Source organism: Phalacrocorax carbo, chromosome 5 (assembly GCF_963921805.1).
Source record: "Phalacrocorax carbo chromosome 5, bPhaCar2.1, whole genome shotgun sequence".
Classification (NCBI taxonomy): Eukaryota; Metazoa; Chordata; class Aves; order Suliformes; family Phalacrocoracidae; genus Phalacrocorax; species Phalacrocorax carbo.
The window spans coordinates 11,514,875-11,534,578 of record NC_087517.1 but is presented as its reverse complement, the minus strand read 5'-3'; the positions used below and the strand labels follow the sequence as shown (position 1 = coordinate 11,534,578).

The 19,704-nt window shown below is 41.2% G+C and overlaps 1 protein-coding gene across 5 annotated transcripts in view; it reads right to left on the bottom strand.

Annotated features, from left to right (window-relative positions):
- The window catches only part of ZNF148 (zinc finger protein 148), a 40,922-nt gene extending 24,128 nt beyond the window's left edge, over positions 1–16,794 (bottom strand). For 2 of the 5 annotated variants that reach the window (XM_064451171.1, XM_064451176.1), the window contains exons 1-2: positions 16,413–16,794; positions 4,222–4,326 (exon numbers count right to left, since the gene is read on the bottom strand). In XM_064451171.1, coding sequence (XP_064307241.1) covers positions 4,222–4,286 — 65 coding nt within the window. In that variant the 5' untranslated portion in view covers positions 4,287–4,326; positions 16,413–16,794. Of the gene's footprint in view, positions 1–4,221; positions 4,327–15,830; positions 16,139–16,179; positions 16,285–16,412 lie in introns of those variants that run through there. The other 3 variants (XM_064451172.1, XM_064451174.1, XM_064451175.1) reach the window with 3 other exon arrangements.
- Positions 16,795–19,704: the final 2,910 nt, after the last annotated feature.

Sequence of the window (19,704 nt, the reverse complement as noted above, 5' to 3'; positions counted from 1 at the left end):
AATAATCATATAATTTTTCTTTGAATATATAGCTTCCCTATACACCAAGAGGAAAAAAAAAAGCTGTCAACAAAAATCTTTCAAGTACCCATTTTGCTTGGTAGAGGTTCTCCGAACCTTTATTCTAAGGCAAAGCATTTCACAAGAGACACCTACATGCAGAGCTTCCTGGGTGTGCACACATTTTCGGGGAGGAGAAAGGGGAAGGGGAGGGACTGCACAGAAAAGGTCTCCCAGACAAATGCAGCACCTTCTCCTTTCACACAGGGCTCCACAGCTGCTTGCAGAACATCCACAGCCAGTGACCCATGTTGCTTCATTTCAAAAACTGCTGCTACGCCAAACCCTACGGCAGTACTTCTGAACTATTCATTTCAGTAACCCTGACATCAGTTTTTCCAAAGATCACTGGTGCAGTAAGTTGGAGAACGAAGTGGTAAAGACAATATTCCTAATTAAAGAAACAGCCATTTAAACAAAAACATACTAAATGAAAAGTGTGACAACCTTTCCAACTCAGAATCAAAAATTAAAATACAATCAAAAGAAAACATTAATGGATTTTTTTAAAGTCTGCTGGGATGGTGGCTGCTATGCAGTAAAGCTGAACAGAGACTCTGAAGGAAAGTGGCAAACTTGTTAGCCACCAGAGTACAACACATGGTCCAGCTCTTTCTCCACTTCGATTGATGGTGGGTAAGAGTTACCCTGTGTTCGCCGTTCTCGTCTTATGCACGTAGTAAAGCATTATTTACTAATGAGCGAAAGCACCCAGAGATACTAACTGGGTTCACTTTAAAAATGAAATTCATACATGCAGTACAGGGTTGAGCTTTTGTAGCTGGGATTTAAAAGATTATTTACAAGACATGAAAAAAGAAAATATGCTCAAGGATTAATAACAGATAGACAAAACATGAAAATCATCTGCATTTTAATTTTTCTTTGTAGAACAGAACTAATTTAATGTTTTGCTCTGTTTTTTAAACTAAGATAGACTTTTTCTATTTGTAAACAATTCCCTGCAAAAGTCTTTGTTGTTTTAGGACTTCTACCTTTTTTTAAGCATTAAAAAGCAGGATTTGCTGCTTTCTATATCCATATCCCACTCCACTTCTTTCCTATGTTAACTTCTTCCTGTTTTTTCCAAGGCAAAATAGAATGAAGAAGGTCGAGGAAGACAGGAAAATAGTTTGTTAAAATTAAATTATTTTCCTGGGTAAAACCGTAGCTCTTTCCGAAGGATTCTGTAATAGACTTGAGATACAAATATTACTTCCATATATAGCCATAAACTCCCTTTGACCATATTTCTAAGATTCAGCAACCCAAACACAAAAGCCAGGATGCACAAGAGCAATTCTAACATGCCTTCAGCAACTCAATACTGTTCTGATGAAAACATCTACCACCAAGATTCCCCTCACAAAAGCTGAGACCAGCTCAGTTCAAGGTATTAAATGGTTTCAGGGTAACTTTACACTGGAAGTAGCCTGATGACATTAGTTCAGTTCCACATTTTGGGAAGTGTGTTTTCATTTCAGGTATGACAAGGCAAACTTCCTAATGAACAAATTCCTGGAGCTACAGAAGATGTAACCAAGTACATTCCTACCACATCCTTGCTCCCACAACAGCCTTTAGAAGAATGAGTGCATGCTGGGACCGAACAACAAACTGCATAAAGGCTAGTAGCGCAAAATGTACGTAGAAGAAACTTAAAGGCAATCTATGGGAACCCCTAACCATATTATTCCTTCTTATGGCTCACCTTTATGGCCATATTACAGTGATTTGTGCTAAACTCTAAACTTAAATAAATATAACATATATAAATCTACAAAACTCCGTAACCATTCTTATTCTAGTACAGAATTTGGAGGTGGGGGGTGGGGGGTGTTCCCATCCCGATTCATTCTAATTCACTTTGGAAAAGTTTAAGCTAAATGCAAAAAAGCCAACCATTATATAATCAGCGCAGTTTTACTGGCACTTCTAACAAAACCTAAGCAGACAAACTCCTATAAATAGCAACTAGAACTGAGACCCCACTAGACTGCTGCTGAGCCAAGAGAGGTTCACATTCTTCTATCAGAAAGTGAAGATTAAAATAAATCCATTATGAAATTCAGATAGGGAAACAAGACACCAAAAGGCCATTCCAATGAGATATTTGGTGTGTTTTCTCATTTAGAAAATGTCAACCCAACTCTCAATGATACAGCTGCAAGAAACAATCTGATACGTGGGGCACCCACCCAAAGGGGTAGGGCCTTGCACCTCTCCCGCAGTTAGACCTTCTTGTTGCCTTCACTAGGTTGAGCACAGCGCTGTGCAACTAGGAAGGGTGTCGGACAAAAGCGTACCAACCAGAAAAGCCATTAGCTTTCCTTCGGATCAATGGGACCATGCAGATGGGGTGTACGGGAGATGGACAAGTGAAGAAGGGAGGAGGGAAAAGGACCGGTTCTTTCAGCAACAGTCAGTGGTTAGATTAGATTAAAGCATATTGTGAAACTGCTCTGCAAATGCAACGTACACACACAAACGTAGGAGTTACAGCTGCCATGCTGACATACCTAAAAGCTATGCCAAATATAGATCGGGGTAAAATGTGTATCTACGTTCTCAGAGCTTTCTTCCTCAGAAGAAGTAGAAGTCTCAAATAATTCTGCAGTTCCTAATGCTAATGAAGAAAGAGATAGCAACACGGCCTAGTAGTATATTTAAAACAAGTGCATAATTCATGTTATGTTTAAGCATTACCATGAATAAAACTGCCATCAATGCAAGCCTGTCCAAACGAAAGAAAAAATTAGAACTTGAGAGGTTCCTAATGTCCACTTAAAAACCCTGTCAGGACATGAAACGTGTTCAGTATTTTCACATCAGAAAATATATTTATTTGCACTATTAAAATATGGACAGAGTCCAATACAAAAGGAAACACAGCTAGCTTTCACAATATCAGAAGTTCAATTTTTAACATACTATAGAAGCCTGGAAAATAAAAAGTAATACCCTACTTAATGGTTCTAAATAAATAACTTGAAATGAAATTATCTTTCTGCCCACTGAGCAAAATAAGATATAGCTAGAAAGATTTTGAAATTAACACAAGTGTTTATAAGAATGAATTAAAATGTGTTGACTTGCAAAAAGAAAGTAATCAAACATAAATCATTGTGAAAGGTTCACAGATCATAAAATTAACACATTCTAAAATGTAACATATGATACAAACGCTCTTAAGACTTGTTGCACAGTTATTTCTAAATGCTTCATGTTGCTGAACACATGCCAGTACCAGGCCTGATCGCACAAAGATTTACACTCATACTGAGCTGTGAATAGTCCTATTACAATAAACAGGATTAATCACAGAAAATCTACTTATCATGCACAAAATTATCCATGTGTGAAAATCTTTGCCACCTTGCTTATCCTAAAATCAGAATTAGATCATCACTTGAATAACCATAATCTAATATCAAACGTGTGTACCGGAAAGCTTTTGATACTACATTAACAAAGCCACGGTTACATATCAAGATCCACAGGGATGTCAGTGTAGCAACATACGTTAAATATTTAAAAAAAAAATCATAGGCAATATCACTTTTTTTCTGGAAAAAAAAGCCCATGGATTTTGCAGCACTATATTATAAAAAACTAGAAAATAGTTATTTTGGGGATTTATATGGGATTTTCTACCACTGTACAGCTAACCCCAGAAGAGCAATGCAGAATATCTGCCCTTACACTATGAGGCACTCAAAAGTGCTCACTCCAGACTTCAGATGAAATTTATACGTAGAAAAGAAAGCACTAGACATAACTAAGGCTAGCCAGCATCTTCTGAGTACTTTTAGTAGTTTATAACTTCAGTCTAACAGGTTAAAATTTTGTGAAATTTCAGGTAGCGCATGCATGCCTCAAGCTGAATCTTTGTAAAAATATTTCAGATAACATATCAAATGTTTTTTCATTTGATTTTGATAACAGGGCAGTTATACGACATATTTGGGCCAATCTAACAGCTAACTATCATTGAAAGGGGCGATCCTGCTCCTTCCTCCTAACTGTGAGAATCCACCCTATCTTTTGTGCGTGCTCTGGTGCTCATATATATACATACTGGTTTATGCAGTCCACCAGCCTGGCAATTTTTTTTTTTAAATTATTATTTTTCTGCCAGGTTAACTCACTGACTGGATTTACCGTAAAGAGTGTGTCAGAAGCAGCTCAAAACAGGGAGCAGGAGCGGGCCCTTCTGCGTTCAGCATTCACAGCCTGCCTGTCTCAGCCCATCTCATATAATTTCACCTTGAAAATAAACAGAAAAGAAAAATATGTTGCTTTTTAAAAACTGTGATTTTTTTTTTTTTTGACAAGCCCTTAAATTCCTTGGGTCTCACCACTCCTCTACTATCTGCAAGTATTTGTGAAGCATCTCCTCTCATCACTAGCACTATGCTAGCGTTGTTTTACAGAAGATGACAATCTGCTGTTGATATCAGTTACTCTACTGGCCCAAATGGCATAGGTCTATAGAGATGTACACATAACAGAATTTCTGCTTTTTCCTTCCAGATTGCTTTTCAAAAATCCTTAAAACATAATACACAAAAAGCGTTGGGAGAATACAAAAGTTGCATGCAAACATACAGAAGTCAGGGATACCACAATTAAGGTACCTTGGTTCATCATAATTTGCCCCTCTAGCTTACTGGCACTGTGATAATTTTTTAATTGAAATATTATATATATGATATATATATTTATATGGTATATATCTTTGTCTACAGAACATCATTTCCTTTGGCACACTGAATGGATCTGCTCCATAGAAATAGGTCAAACTAGTGAGATAGTTCGTAATATCCTTGCTCCATTTGTTGCAAGTGCTGAAACAAGAAACAGACAGCGGGAAAAGAAAGTCACTACCATTTGAGCAGTTGAATGCTACCCTGCAAAATAGGATCCTATCCTTGATCCTGCCAATTCTACAAAAGCCATTTCTAACAAATCTTTTATTTTTTCTTTTTTTTTTCTTTTTTTTTCTTTTTTTTTTTTTTAATAGGTGACCAATAATTACACTTTCCTCATTTTCTGGGTGCTTATCCTTACACATTTGTGTCAGATTTACCCTAAATGCTGAGTACTCAAAGCTGCAATTAAATCAATGACAGCAATACTTTGAAAATACAAAGACGGATGCAATACCGTATACGGATTTTTTAAAAAAAAAAAAACAAACTCTTAAAGAGCTCAATGGACATCCACAACGAACACAAATTCTCATCTTACTCCCAGGAATCAATTCTCCAGCCATAAAATAAGAAATATCCATTTCTTTTCCCTGAGGCATAGTGAAATACTTCTAAAAATAAGCAACGTTCAATATAGGCCACAAGGGTGAACTAATCAGTTTACAGTGCTCTTGCTCCTGCGGCCAGCACAGCTCCTGAGGCAGGTGGCAGCACACGTCAGATGGAAAGGTAAGCCCACAACAGTTACTTAGGTAACTACTGGGAGAAGGTGGGAAGAGGATCTGGCCTCTCCTGGGACCTAACCACTGATCAGAAAGCCCAACCAGTAGGCTTCTAACACAGAGTAGCCGCTTTGGTGGAGAATCACTAGAGGAATGGGGGCGCACAGGTACAGGACTGTCCTCAAGAAAAGGTAAGCAAGATAGTAAGACTGAAGAGAGAAACTGTGGTTACCACCATGATGTTGTAACAGAACTGTAAGAGATTTGGCTTCTTTTCTCAGCTCTGCCACTGCTGTTGGGCAAATCGTTATCTTGGCAAATTGTTCCCCACCCCGTATTTCCACTTCCTTGTCCCCAAAACAGGGGCAATGACCCACCTAGGATTTAGGTGTGAAGAGAGCAGCAGGAGCTATCTACAGGGGCCTCGCAAACCCACTGATACTGTTACAGAAGTTTCACAAAGAAATATATTAATTCCACTTTAGAGCGGGATTAAGCAGAGCACAATCAGAGAACACATGTTATGCAACAAGAAAAAAGCAAATTACAGAGCAGCTGCTTATTCAGTGAGCAGCATGGTTCCTGTATGTTCGAGAAGGTAGGGACTTCTGGGGGGGAATATCGTGGTCATGTATCACAAAAGACTACAATACAATATTAAGGTACAATATATTAGTAATGTAGTGATGTACATAGACTTAGAATGGCACAGGAAGAGCTCAATGGTGCAATTTTAACATTTGCGTGCTTGACTTACACCTAAACCTGTTCTTTTAAGCGCATGTTTTTCTTTCCTGTAATATCCTTACTTCAGCTTCATTGTTTTGTTAAAGGCAGAAAAAATTCAAGCCAGTTACTTAATATGTCCACGTAGACTAAATAACATTGGACAATAAGCTAACAGAAGTATAATCAAGAAGCTTTTTCATCCAGAAGCTTTGAAGTTAGCAGCAAAAGTAGTCTCAGAGATTCTGGAAGACACCCCTCATTTACATAGATGACAGCATACGGAAAAATTTCAGGAAAATACAAACAGTAATCTAAACCATAGGTGAGAAGGTCATGGATAACAGATACAAAACAGATCTTGCAGAGCACACGAAATATTTCTAGATTTTACTCTAATATTTGAAAACATTATTTCAACAGGGTCTCTGAGGCTGTGAGGGCAATGCGAGTATTTCAGAACACAGGAACCATTCTCCTAAGTTGTAATTTCAATTTTAGGACATTGCCATGCACTAACTACACAATTTTTCCCCCACCTAATTTCATTATGGTAAACTTATTCAGGGTAAGATTACATTCTGTGTAACATCTAGAAAGAAATTCTGCAAAATATTGTTGGCTCTCTGTAGACTAACTTTTCACATGGTGGACCTGGCAAGGAACATTTTCTCATTTAAACCTGCTGAGGAGGCAGTGTCATACCCCAGCATACCTTTATTTTTAATGGATATTTATTGCATTTCATCTGTGTTTCAAACATACCCTCTACCTACACATGGAACATTAACCTCAAAAAATCCAATTAGTCCTAAATATGATAGAATGAATACCTCTTCAGTAAAATATTCACTGCAGGCAGACCAAGCAAATCCTATGCTTTCTATATCGTTTTTTAAACAGTACAGTGTTACCTTCAGTGGTCATCATTCAGAGCCACCAGTGGTCTGGGCTGGAAGATCTGAAAGAGCCCTTCCTAAAGCTCTAAGACACAGACCTTGGTTGACTGCTTCACTCCAGTCCTCAAACACCACAGGTATATGCTACATACAATAAAAATAAAGGCCTTTCAGGGACCTATTCCATGAGACTAATACACTTAGCAACTAAAAATTACAAAACTAAACGTGAAACATAGAAAATAAACTACTTCAAGCACATAAACATCTACTCCACTTTGCTAACATAAACACAAGGCCACACACATGCAATACAGTCAATGGAAAAAAATAAGCCCATCTAATAATGCCCTGAGGAAAGAAAAAGAATGACAGGTGACAGTTACTAATCATAACACACAAGATATTTCCATTAGGTGATTGGACGCTTCAGAGGTGGCAGCTGTATAAGGATGTAGAAACAGTGCAGTCACAGTGATTTAGGTATCGTTAGAAGCAGCCTCTCGGACAGTAGGTTTTAGTGGTAGCCCTTTCTTTCCTTTAATGCATGAAAAACAAGGAGCAGATAATCTTGCGATGCTCCATTAGGGAGACTGCTAACCAACAGTGAACACACACACACAAAAAAAAAATCTATCACTGTTCTTCAAAGTATTGAACCAGTTATGAACTGGGCACCAAGGAGCGATTTTCATCAGTGGAATTGCTGTGGCCTAACCGGCACTCTGTTATAACAGCATCAGAACAGTATCAAGCATCTTTGTCAAGAATAAGCAGAAGAGTCAGCACATAAACAGACACACGTTAGCATCTAAAGACAGTATGAAATCAGCCAGAGGGAGAAACAGTAAAAATAAACTTTAAATTCACACAAGTAAGCGACTAGGTCAGTTTCTTAACCCTCCCCTCTTGGAACACGAGTGTGTTACAGACCATGTAAATTTGCCAAGACAACAGAAGTTTTTTAAGAGTACACTTCTGTACAGTTAGGGATTTTTTTTTTTTCCACACTGTTGCAAGAAATCCATCACCTCCCTACTGATAACCAACATGTGTGGTCAGATTAAATCAACTAAGAGCTACTCCTATCCCAGTTACATAAAATTCCAGAATTGTAAATCAGCGTCTCTTAATCTGGCTGATCCTCACGCCAAAGGAAAAAAAAAAAACCTCAAATCAAGTAACTACTAAATCCAGTGTGCTTCTGCAGTGCATCCTCTTCAAATGACTACCCACAACCCCAACAAGAACTTCCAGGTAACTCTTCACCTTGATACTCCGAGAACAATATGTACAAGGAATCCTGCTGACTTCTATCACATACCCCAAGGTGATTACTCCTCATTACAGTTTTACATTTCTCAAACAATTTTAAAGCACTTAAGCCCATTTTCAGATCAAGGCAAGCCAAAACATGAGATGTCTAGAAGCCATTTTATAAGAGCAATAACATAGATATTCTGGCCCATTAACTAACATTGAAAATAATTCAAAAAATAAAACTCAGACTTCTCAGGATTGTGCCCTCTTGAATAAAAAGATTGTGGAAATTGGATTCTACCTCAATGACTTTGGTACCCTGCAGCTAATTCTCGCTAATTAAGTGCTAGAATACACTAAATCAGAAATTCAGATTGATCAAAAGATATGATTCGTGTTTATAACAACTATAATTATTAGGAACAAAAATCTTGAAGGTTCTCGATGCCATTAATTCACAGGCCAACAATTAAGAGCTACCATCCCAAAGATGTCTGAAATTTCTGAGAACCCAGAGCCAAATTACTTCATGTTGAAGCCAAGTCTTAGTGAAAGACATTCAGTACAATCCACACTACTAAGCAAGAAGCCAGTCTGTAAAGTAAGAAAATACTCTTACAGGGTTCTGGTAAAAGAAAAACCCAGCATGTCCTGTGTTTATGGACTCCTTTCCAGATACTGTTTTCTCATGCAACCACGTAAAGAATTTCCTCAAGCCCTCAGCACACCAGTGCAGCTGCACTCACCCAGGTTCCCTCAATGCACAGATGTGTCCCACGGTAACGGCAACAATTTCAGGCGCCCAAGATGCAAGCACCAGAGCCGAGACAACTTTGCTGAACTTGTGCCCAACCAGAGATAGGAAATGAAGAGCTGCCCAATTTTACAGCAAATATTAGGCACGTAACACATAACTACAACAGATCCTGTGCTTTCTGGATATGCAGCCATACTCTCATCACCACAACTGTGGAAAGCCCCACACCTGCCCTGTGACCTATAGGGAATATAAGCCAGGGATGACACCACAGCTCAGTAGACAGTAAACTGCAAGGTCATGCAAATAATTGAGAGATCAGGTTTTCCATCAGTTTGTTCTTTTACATTGCTGTTCCCTGAAAAGTGACAGTAAACTCACAGTTCAAGCTGCCTTGTATTTGGTCCAATACAGTGTATATAACACAAAGTATAGGTTCCTAACAGGCATCAGAAAAGCCTGAACATGCCTGGTTTGCATGATCTACTTTTAACTGCCAGATTAAGACAACAAGCCCACCGGTTTTGTCTACAAATTGACATCTATTCTACATATTCAAGCAATATACTATGACAACTGGATGATCATCCTCTGCATGCTCTTTTCCTAGAAAGTCTATTTTATTCCCCCTCCCAATCCCTTAATTTCATGTTGGGTATAAACAGATTGTGATCACAAAAAAAATACATTTTAAACACATAAAAATTCTTTTCTACAAGTCATTTAAAAAGAAAATATCATAATATCTATCAGGAAAAAGCAACCTGAAAGCCAAGTAGCTTTTGCTTACTTCCTTACACCCCCTAACAATACAAGATTTCCCAATCCCCAATCGCATAACGTTCACACCATTTTGCTGACTCAGATGAAAATTCATCACAGAGTATAACTGTCAGGCTCACCAGTGACAGAGGAAGCTCCTGAGAACAGCAGCCTAATAAAGCTTTCCTCCTTGAGGGATGACGGCAGACTTTCTCCCATATGAATGATTCATTTTCGTTTGATATTGTTAAAGCAATATTCACACAGGGCACCTTCACACTAGATTTTACAAAAAAAAAATTATTATAAGGTCAGACTCTAAGCTGAAAACCAATATTCCACAGACACTTCTAGGAAAACTGCAAGTGAGCGTGGTCTTAAATATTTGTATCACATCTTGATACCCTGAGGATTGACCACCTCCCTCTACACTTGACCTACTGCGGTCATTACAAAAGTTTTCTTCAAGGTAAGAAGCATACGATTACTTCAGCAAAATGGGAACTGGTTGAGTTTACTAATCTTTTTAATGAAAAACTCCTTTGTTAAAAGAAAGTTTAAGGACACAAAATGAGAATATTTCTTAAATTTATTTATATAGTTACTGTTATATCTAGAAATGACCCAACTTAAAGGCCTGACAATTGTCATCTCATATATATTTTATCTGACAGGCTCTCATATACCAGATCTCTGTTAGGAAACACTGTGTATGTGGTCAAAACCAGAAGAGAGTCATACTTCAGGAGGTCAGCAACAGAGATGATAATTTGCTTTAAAGTACTCTTATTTGAAGAAGTCTGAAATCACCTACTGCATCTGGAAATACTGACTGCTATATTGCTTACAGACTAAAAAAACATCCACCAGATCCCGTGAAATGTACTCATTTCTTGGCTTTAATACTAATTTTGCTCCCTCTCCCCTCCCTTTATAAAACTGAAGAATGTTTGCAGTGCAATACTACAGATTCACTTGTTGAAAACAAGACTAAATAGTTTTAACTACAAAAGGAAGCCTGCAGAAAGCCAGTGAATTTAGAAGTTGCTTTCTTGCTTTGCCCCTTTCCCAGTAAACTACAAAACACAGCTACATCCCAGACAGCTAATTCACATAGCGTGCTGCTTACTGTTTGGCAAAACAAACTTTACTTTATGCTGAACATTTCTCATACTTGATGGCTAGAGATTTAGGCCAGACATCGTCATAAATACCTGACACAAGTGCTTTACATGGACATACATATGCGCACATACTTTTTAGGAGCATATCACCAATTTCTTGTGTCAAATCTAAACCCAGCAAAAGAAAAAAAAAGATATCTGACAAATTTTCAGGGCAATCACGTAGAGGATAGAATTCAGAGTGCGCAAAAAGACGTTTGTTTCCCCTTTCTAAAACATTGCTAGTGAACATATGACTATGTCAAATCTGCCCAGCATCAATATTTCTCACTTCATCTCTTGCACTAAGGTAACATGACCTGGTCATGATATTACTGGCATTGTAAACCAGTTTGGGGGTACATAAGTAATAAAAGTTAATACAGACTTCATGGGAAATTATTACAAAAACATTAAGGTATTTGTCAAAAATTTGATGAATGGACATCTTTTCACCTTAAGCATGTAGCCACCATTTGAAACAATTTTAGAGCAGAAGACTTATCCAGCCTCAGATCTGAGTTCACATGCACAGATATCACAACACCTTTATGAATTAGTAACATCACTTGTTACATCGAGAAATTATGTTGTTTTACAGAGATTTTACAGGCACCTTGATTTTTGGTTTGTTCCCCCCCCCCCCAGTGCAAGAGATCTAGACAGTTTATATTTGATAGGCTGTTCATAAATTATATCCTACTGCTGTTTGCAGGTTAGAACTTCTTCCCACACAGATTTCATTTTATCATCAGACTGTTTAATTCTGCACTTATAAAAATGTCATCCTAGTCATAAGGGAAGAATTAGACAGTACTCTCAAAGTTTTGTGCAGTAACTGTGACAAGATGCAGATACTGTAATACTAATAAGGCCAGTAGAGTATATCAGTTGCAGGATCAGGCCAACATATATACACCACGTTAAAGAGAAATATCTTGCTGTTTTCTGAAGTGCAATGAGACAATGAAGGAATATAAATTAGTAATACATTAACTATATTACGGTATTTGCACTGTTACCTCTCGTCATTATAGCCTTGAATACATTAACACACTGATAGTATCATAAGAGTACACTAAAAATTATTTCTGAGCAAAAGAAGTACCAGTCTCTATATTATCTCCCAAAATAAAATTCTGACAGTATGGAAGAAGTTGTCAGGAGATTCTAACCTTTCTGCATGTTGTGCTTTCCACAGTCTTTCTAAAAGACACTGAATTTCTGCTTAGGACACACTTATAATCAAGTTATCTGAGAACATATTATGAATTTTCCCAGATATTTTATTCAACATGCTGAATCTCTGAATGATATACGAAGAGTATCTCTATATGCAGTCAAGGGAAGACAGTTTAATAACTTATAATATTGTCATACTCACATATGTTATTGTATTTTAATTTGTACAATAATTTGTAATTTAAATAGATTAAACCTGTGTCACTTGCGTACTTTATGGTATTATTGCTGATGTATAAAATATTCTGTTCTATGCAGATGATGAAAAAATTGTATATTTAAAATTTATATAGAGTACTAATGAGCTAAACAGATGGAGTTGTGTTTTTAACTTCACTGGAAAGTACTGAAATAAAGTAACTAACAGGATTTGTGTAAATGAAAATAAATCTCGTGAAAACCTAAATGCATTTTCTTTTGTTAGACAGAAGTTTGTGCTTGGCATATAGCTATATGTTATAGCCAGTGGCTGTATTTTGTCGACATGTCCTGTCAATAGCTATGTCTCAGCTCTCAAACAACAGAGAGTTAAATGTATAACCTCAATACTAGTTCAAGGGTTTCTGCATAGAGGCAAGTATACAGAAGTGGGGAAAAAGGGAAAAAAATACTTCATGAATCTCAGTACTCCAGGAAATATTATTTTCCCCAGAGTATTTCTGTCAAAAAACCAAACCAATTAAAGTGCACATTAATTGCAGTAGCAATCCTTCACATAAGCCCTGCAACCTGACTGAAGTAGACACCCATGTCTGCTTACACCTATGGCGACTTTATGGGACTTCATTCGTCTCTAAACATTCAGTTATGCAGATCAGATCAGACTGCACACTGAAGGCTTGAATCTCTTTCATCATAAGTGATGCTGGTTTGAAAGGCAGCTATGATTACAATGCCAGGCAAAGGCACAAAAAGTATTTATTTTAAAGAAAATAAATCTATTTCTCTGTTAGATCCACTTAAGATTCTTCAAAGTACAAAATGGCGTTTACTTTTCGCTCCTTGTCCCATTCATTTAATATAAAGGACATTGTTAAGTTTGGACAAGAAAGTCTGACACCTTGGTTTCATATTTAGGGTCTCCAGAACAATAGCAGTATGTTTATTTATCAAAGACGTTACACGAACATTACTAGTTCTCATTTAACTTGCCTTACTTCACACAGAAAAATGTATTTTATATCAGAGCCAAAATTAAACCAAACTTAATCGCAAATCTTGCTAAGTAATTAAAGTGGCTTTCATAGATTAAGACCCACTCCATCGAGCTGCTCCGTACAGACAGCTCTCCATCTGTAATGTTTACAACAGGACAACAGCCCACATAGCAGTCCTCACCAGAGGAAGGCTCTACAAAGATCCTAGTCACAAAAAACATCACAAACTTCTAGCAGCAGATACAGAAGACAATCCCACTCTACAGTTCCCTGAAATACTAGAATACAACAAACCCCTCCTCCCCATGGTGAATTTTAAGAAGTGTTACCTAAATCCATACACTAATGACCAATACCCTGAGCTGCACTACTCACAAATTCCCATTATCAAACCTGTGGTGTGAAGAACCCATCTAGAAGTGAGCTAAACTCTTTTAGACGTACTGTCACCATATTTCACTAGAGTAATATATTCTAGCAACTCTAACACTGCTGGTACACTGAAGTTCTCAGCTGGAAGTAAAAATTTCCAACCTCAGTGGTTTTACAGTACCAAATCTCTCTAGAATACATGCATGCTCCACAGAGCTTTAAATCCTAATACCAGTAAAGTTGTATGCACTAAACTGAGAAGGAAAATAATCTTTTGAGAACCTACATAAAACATTACAGAAGTACGTGTTCCTTCAGGTGAACAATCTAGCCTGCAATACAACTTTTCACATTCTGAGTAATTTCTCTTCCAATTTTTTTTAACAACCATGGTTCTTCAGGTAGCTACTTACCTACTTTTGATTTGATTTCATAATCCGTTATATTAGGGATTTTCCATAAATAGAATATGTTTCTAATACAGTAGAAATTAAACACATATGGACAAGAAGGACAGTAACAGAAACATGGGTTACATATACATCCGTTCTCTCAGGATGTAGCCTGAGGAGCAAAGACAGAAGTACATGCGCACATGGCAGCTAAATACAAGAGATCAGCCTTATCTTTTTTAGTTTTACTCAGTTATACGAGCTCACAGACTAATTACATGGATATTTGGGGAAGAGGGGCATGCAGACACCCAGAAACAACTGCAAAGAAAATACTTTTGGAAACCACACACACACGTACATTCAGCTGAGCATTCATCAAGAAAGCCATGGCAGCTGTTTTCAGGAAATCATTCAATTGAAAGATTAATTTTGTAGAGTTTTCCTTAATCACCACAACAAGAGTGGGGTTTGCCTGCCCCTGCTATGAATCTGACTGTCCCCTGTACCAGGACCCTGCAGATCCCATGAGATCCACAGGAAAGGAGGCCTCATGAGCTCTGGAGCTTCCCAGCACAGCCAAAGCTTCTGCAGATGACAGCTGTCACTGGATGCACACATGAATCCCAAACACTGGAAGTAGAACACTGGAAAACTAACACTGCCCAAAGGTATGCAAACTTTTTGCATAGCAGGGTAGATTTTAAGTCTAGATCAGCCCATCAGTTTATCTAGTACGATTTTGAGTACAGCATAAGAACGCCTTCAAAAATTGGTACAGGTTAGCACTATTTTTCCACCTCTTTCCTTCACAAGGCATGCATCGCTAAACTCATGGAGAACAACTGCAAAAGCTGTATCATTTACAAAGACGAAACCTGATATGGGCACTCTGAAATGTGAAAGCATGACAGGCCCAGGTACATATTCCTAGCAAGCTTGTAAAATATTACTGAAATCTGTGAATAAGTACAGCAAATAAACAAAGCAACTGAGACCCTATTCAAGAGAAAAACCATAGTCCTCTGTCATATGTCTTGTACCAACGGTGAAGATGCTGCTCACAAGAAATAAAGCATCTCTGCCATCTAAAACTTCTTGGACCAGAATGTCGCATGTACGCAGACAGGGAGGTAGGTCTTGCTGCAGGTACACTTTCAAAGCAAGACTAAAGCTGGGATCCGTAGATTCTACATATCTACTCTTTTTTCGTTGTGCAAAAGCCCCCACAGCTGCTCCGAACAGTTTACGAAAATGAAGCTATCAGAGAGACGATTTACGTTTGCAACAGAAATGTCTTCCCTTTTTATGAACCAGCTTAATACAGACACCGCTGCGCTCGTCTCAGCTGAGGTTTAGCAGGAATTTGGGGGAAGAAAGACGAGGAAGAGTGAAAGGGTTTAAAGCTGAACAAATTTCCCCATGACTTCTACGGGTCCCCCCGCCCGCCCATCCCCTTCCAGCCCGGCACTTGTTAGCAGCTCCCGGCGCTGGAGAGAGGTCCCTTGCAAAAGCTTCCTCCAAGCGGCTGAGAGGAGACTCGGAGAAGATTATTCAAAAAAATACAATCACACGAAATAAATTTTCACAAGTCGGCACACTTCACCTCTCTTACACCGCGAACAATGGAGGCGCGGGCAGCGGGAGGATACGGCCGCCCGGGGGGGACCGGGACGGGGGGACACGCTGCCTGCCTGCCCGCCCGCCCGTCAGTCTGTCTGTAGCTTCCTCGGCTCTTTGTCTGTCCGTCTGTCAGACGGCCCCGCCGGCAGCGCCGGCCCCATCCCCGCCGCTCCGCCGAGGCCTGCTTGGCCCCGCGGCGGCTGCCGGCCCGCTGCCCGGGGCCGCCTCCGCCGGGGGAGCCCCGCCGTCGGCCGGGGGGAGCGGAAAGGAGCTCCCGGCACCCACCCACCCCCCCCGCCGCACGGCAGGGAGCGGAGGAGGAAGGCACCCACCGCCTCGCTCCTCATCCCCCGCTCGCCGGCCTCTCCGCCGGCGGGGCCAAGCGCGGCCCATGCGGGCGGGACGCGCCGGGCCGGGCCGGGCCGCGCCGAGTCGCGGCCCCCCCTTCCCGTCCCTTCCCTCTCCTCCTCCTCCTCCTCCTCCTCCCCCTCCCTCCCGCCGCAGCGGCGGGCGGGCGGGCCCGGCCGGACCCGGCCAGCTCCCGCTCCCGCCCGCCGACACTTACCGGCCGCAGAGCTGCGAAGAGAAGGCGGGCCGGGGCGCGGCGGCGGCGGCGGCGGCTCACAGTGCCCGTACCGCGGCCCCGGGCATGGCGGAGCGGCGGCGGGGCGCGGGGGAGGGGAGGCGGCGGCGGCGGGGGAGGGGAGGCCGAGGGGAAGTTGGCGGCGGCGGCGGCGGCGGGCTCTTCCTGCTCCAGCGGGGCGAGCGGCGCCTTCCCTCAGCCTCCTCCTGGCGGTGACAGCGACAGCCCGGCCAGAGCGCCGCCGCGCCGCGGTGCAGCATGGGAAACACGCCCGGAGGACCGGCGGGCGCCCGGGCGCGGCGGGCCGGCGGCGCGGCGAGGCGATGAGATGAGGAGGATGAGGATGAGGATGAAGATGAAGATGAGGGGAAGGGAGGGGAGGGGAGCCAGGGTGGTGGCAGCGGCCCGGGTTACGCGCGGGTCAGGAGGCTGGCGCGGCCCTGGGAAGCCCCGCCGGGCTGGCCGGGCCGAGCGCTGCCCCGGGCCGGCCCTGAGGGGAGGTGGGGCGGGAGGAAGGGCCCGGCGGCCGTGCGGGCGGCCAGGCCTCGGGCGGGCCGGGAGGGTGCTGCCGGAGGGGTGTGCCGGGGGTGTCATCCTCCCTCTCCGCGGTGTCGTTCCGGCAGCTCAATTTCTAGCACGGACTCTCGGAGGATTGGGGGCCGGCACGGCTGCGGTCGGTGCCAGGGAGGAGGCTGAAGTAAACCCCGGTGTCCCCCCCAGGGCCTGGCTCCCCCTCCCCGACGCACCCCGCTTCTCCCGGGTGAGGCCGGGGTCCCCTGCGGCAGAGGGGTGCGGGCCCCATGCTGGAGGAGGCCGGAGACCCCAGCCCACCGCTGTGCATACGGAGCTGGTGGCTGTGGGGGCTCCAAATCCATGCAGAAGGTGCTGAGATGAGTTTTCCGCGCTGTAATCTCCATGATCGTGATGTCCTCCGTGACCCCACGCAGTAAACAATTTGGAAAATTGCTAGAGGCCGAATCTTCTTAAAACCCGCACGTTCCTTGGAATAGTTCTCCACCCAAACTGCGCCTTCACGGCTTCGGCCGTGCCTTGGCCTCTCTTGCATCTCTCAACTTCATCTCTCTTAGGGGTTACCAACTTTTCCACGTTTTTCTAAATAAAGTCTTTAGCCCAGCAACGCACTTAAACACATGCTTAACTAAATTGCTCTATGTCACTTGCTTATAATTAAGCACGGACTTAAGTGCTCTGCTGGATTGAAGCCAAAATCTGCATAAGCTCTGTTGGGTAAAATTTACCAGCTTCATCGGGTTTAGCTTTGTGAGTCATTCAATCAGCAGCAGCCCGAAGCTTTTTGCTAGGAGCTTAGTTATTCCCAGGTTGTCCCACAGGATCACCCTGTCTCCGCAACAAGGTTTATGCCCTTTGTTCGGGTCCTGTTAGAAGTAAGATGCATCTGCCTGGTGAGTCAGCTTTATGCAGGGTTCCTAGTTCCTTTAACAAGATGCCTTAATAAGGTTCTGCATCTTCATGCAGGTCATAGATTGTGCCATCCAGTTACAGTGTAATAAACCGCATTAAGAAGAAAATTATATTAAGACCCAGTTTGAAGGTCTGCCCTGACTTTATGCAATGCATCTATTTCAAAATAATTGCACGGAGTACTCAATCTGTACAGAGGAAGGAGTTAATAAAATGTGGCTACATTTCATGCAGTCATTTACAGTTTTAGATAAATACAAGAAGTGTCCTTAACCTGCTTGCTGAATAAAATGGGAAACTTTTATTTTCCAAAAATAGAGTTTTAGAAACTGAGGGAAGATGTACATTTCTGTAGCTTTGATTTTTTTTCCTTCAAAGACAAATAATTTGTTGACTCTATTCATTTTTACCTGTCAAAAAAAATTCTTTTGAATTCCATTAAGGCTGTGTCAGGAAGCTCAGCACTAAAACCTTATGTGAAAATACACCAAGGAATTAAAGCTTTCTGCAGGGTGAGCACAAGTCTTTCTCCAAGGACACATCAATTGGAACCTGCTTTTCAAAAAATTTTGTTTGGCAATTAACAGTGTAATATGAAGAAGAAAGACTGTCTTGTATTTAATGTGAAGAAGTAAGACTCAGCATATTTGCGTTCTGTTCATTACTTTCCTACCATTCTTCTATGACCTTAATCAGGCATGTTCCAGTTTTCAAATGTCAGTTTGGGTTAGGGTGGAGTTTTCTGTTGTTGTAAGAGGAACCGAGGGCCTACAAATTGTTAAGCTCAGTGAGAATCTTAGAGTACTTTGTTCATCTGGAAGTTGTCTTCATCGTCGTCCCCTCACCGAAGCAGGGGCAGTAAAGGGACACGTCAGGCCTTGGACTTTACCTCTTTGCCACCCATATTTTTCAAAATGTGGTAGTTTCTCACCAAGTCGCACAGCTACGGCACTGATGTTCATTTTAGTATTTTGACACACATTTAATACTGTGGTGTTTATTAGTGTTTTGACGTAACAAAACAGAAAAAGAATGTATAAAGTCAGTAGCTTGAGAAGTTTAAAGGAGCACTTGCATTTTGACCTACATTTTTTTTCCCCTTATGCCTCCCTGTAAATAGCAGATGAACTCTTCTTTTCCCTAGGGAAAAATTTATTAGTCTTTAATACAGTCTTCCTTTTCCCTTCCAAATTCCAGAAGTTGCCCACCCATGAGAAACCCTCTAAAAGGCAATGTGCGCACAGCGTGGAGCAGAGAACGTTTCGGTTTCCTTTTTTAAGAGGGCTAAAGGAAAGTAAAAGGCACTTTTTTTTCTTTCCTGTTCTGTATAAATCTAGAAACCAAGACACATAGGAAGCACAAGTAGGCTATATTTTAAAAAGAGTGGCTTTGGGGATGTCGTTGGAGAATATATGTGTGTTTTAAAAGGTCTTAAACAGGAAGCGGCTTCAGAAGTAACTGTGTAGAACAAGTAGAACCGTCTCATTTGAACTCCTGCATGACAAACTGAAGCATTTCATTCAGGAATTTCTGTGTCAAGCCAGCAACCTTTAATGAAGCAGCAGCTGATCTGGAAAGATCCAGTCTGGGAATTTGAGAGAGAAGTCCACAGGTTAGGTGGGTTTTCAAGATGGCCACTTAGCCTAACTCTTAAAGTTATGCGTTTGTATTTGTCTGAATTCATCTAGCCTGAGCTTAATAGTCTTATTCCTTCAAACACACACAATTGACTTTTCTAGAGTTAAAAAAAAAAATCTGTTGAACTATTCATGTCTGTATGTGGTTACAGGATCAGGCCAAAGGCAGTGTGAAAAGCAATCTGCATGTCAAG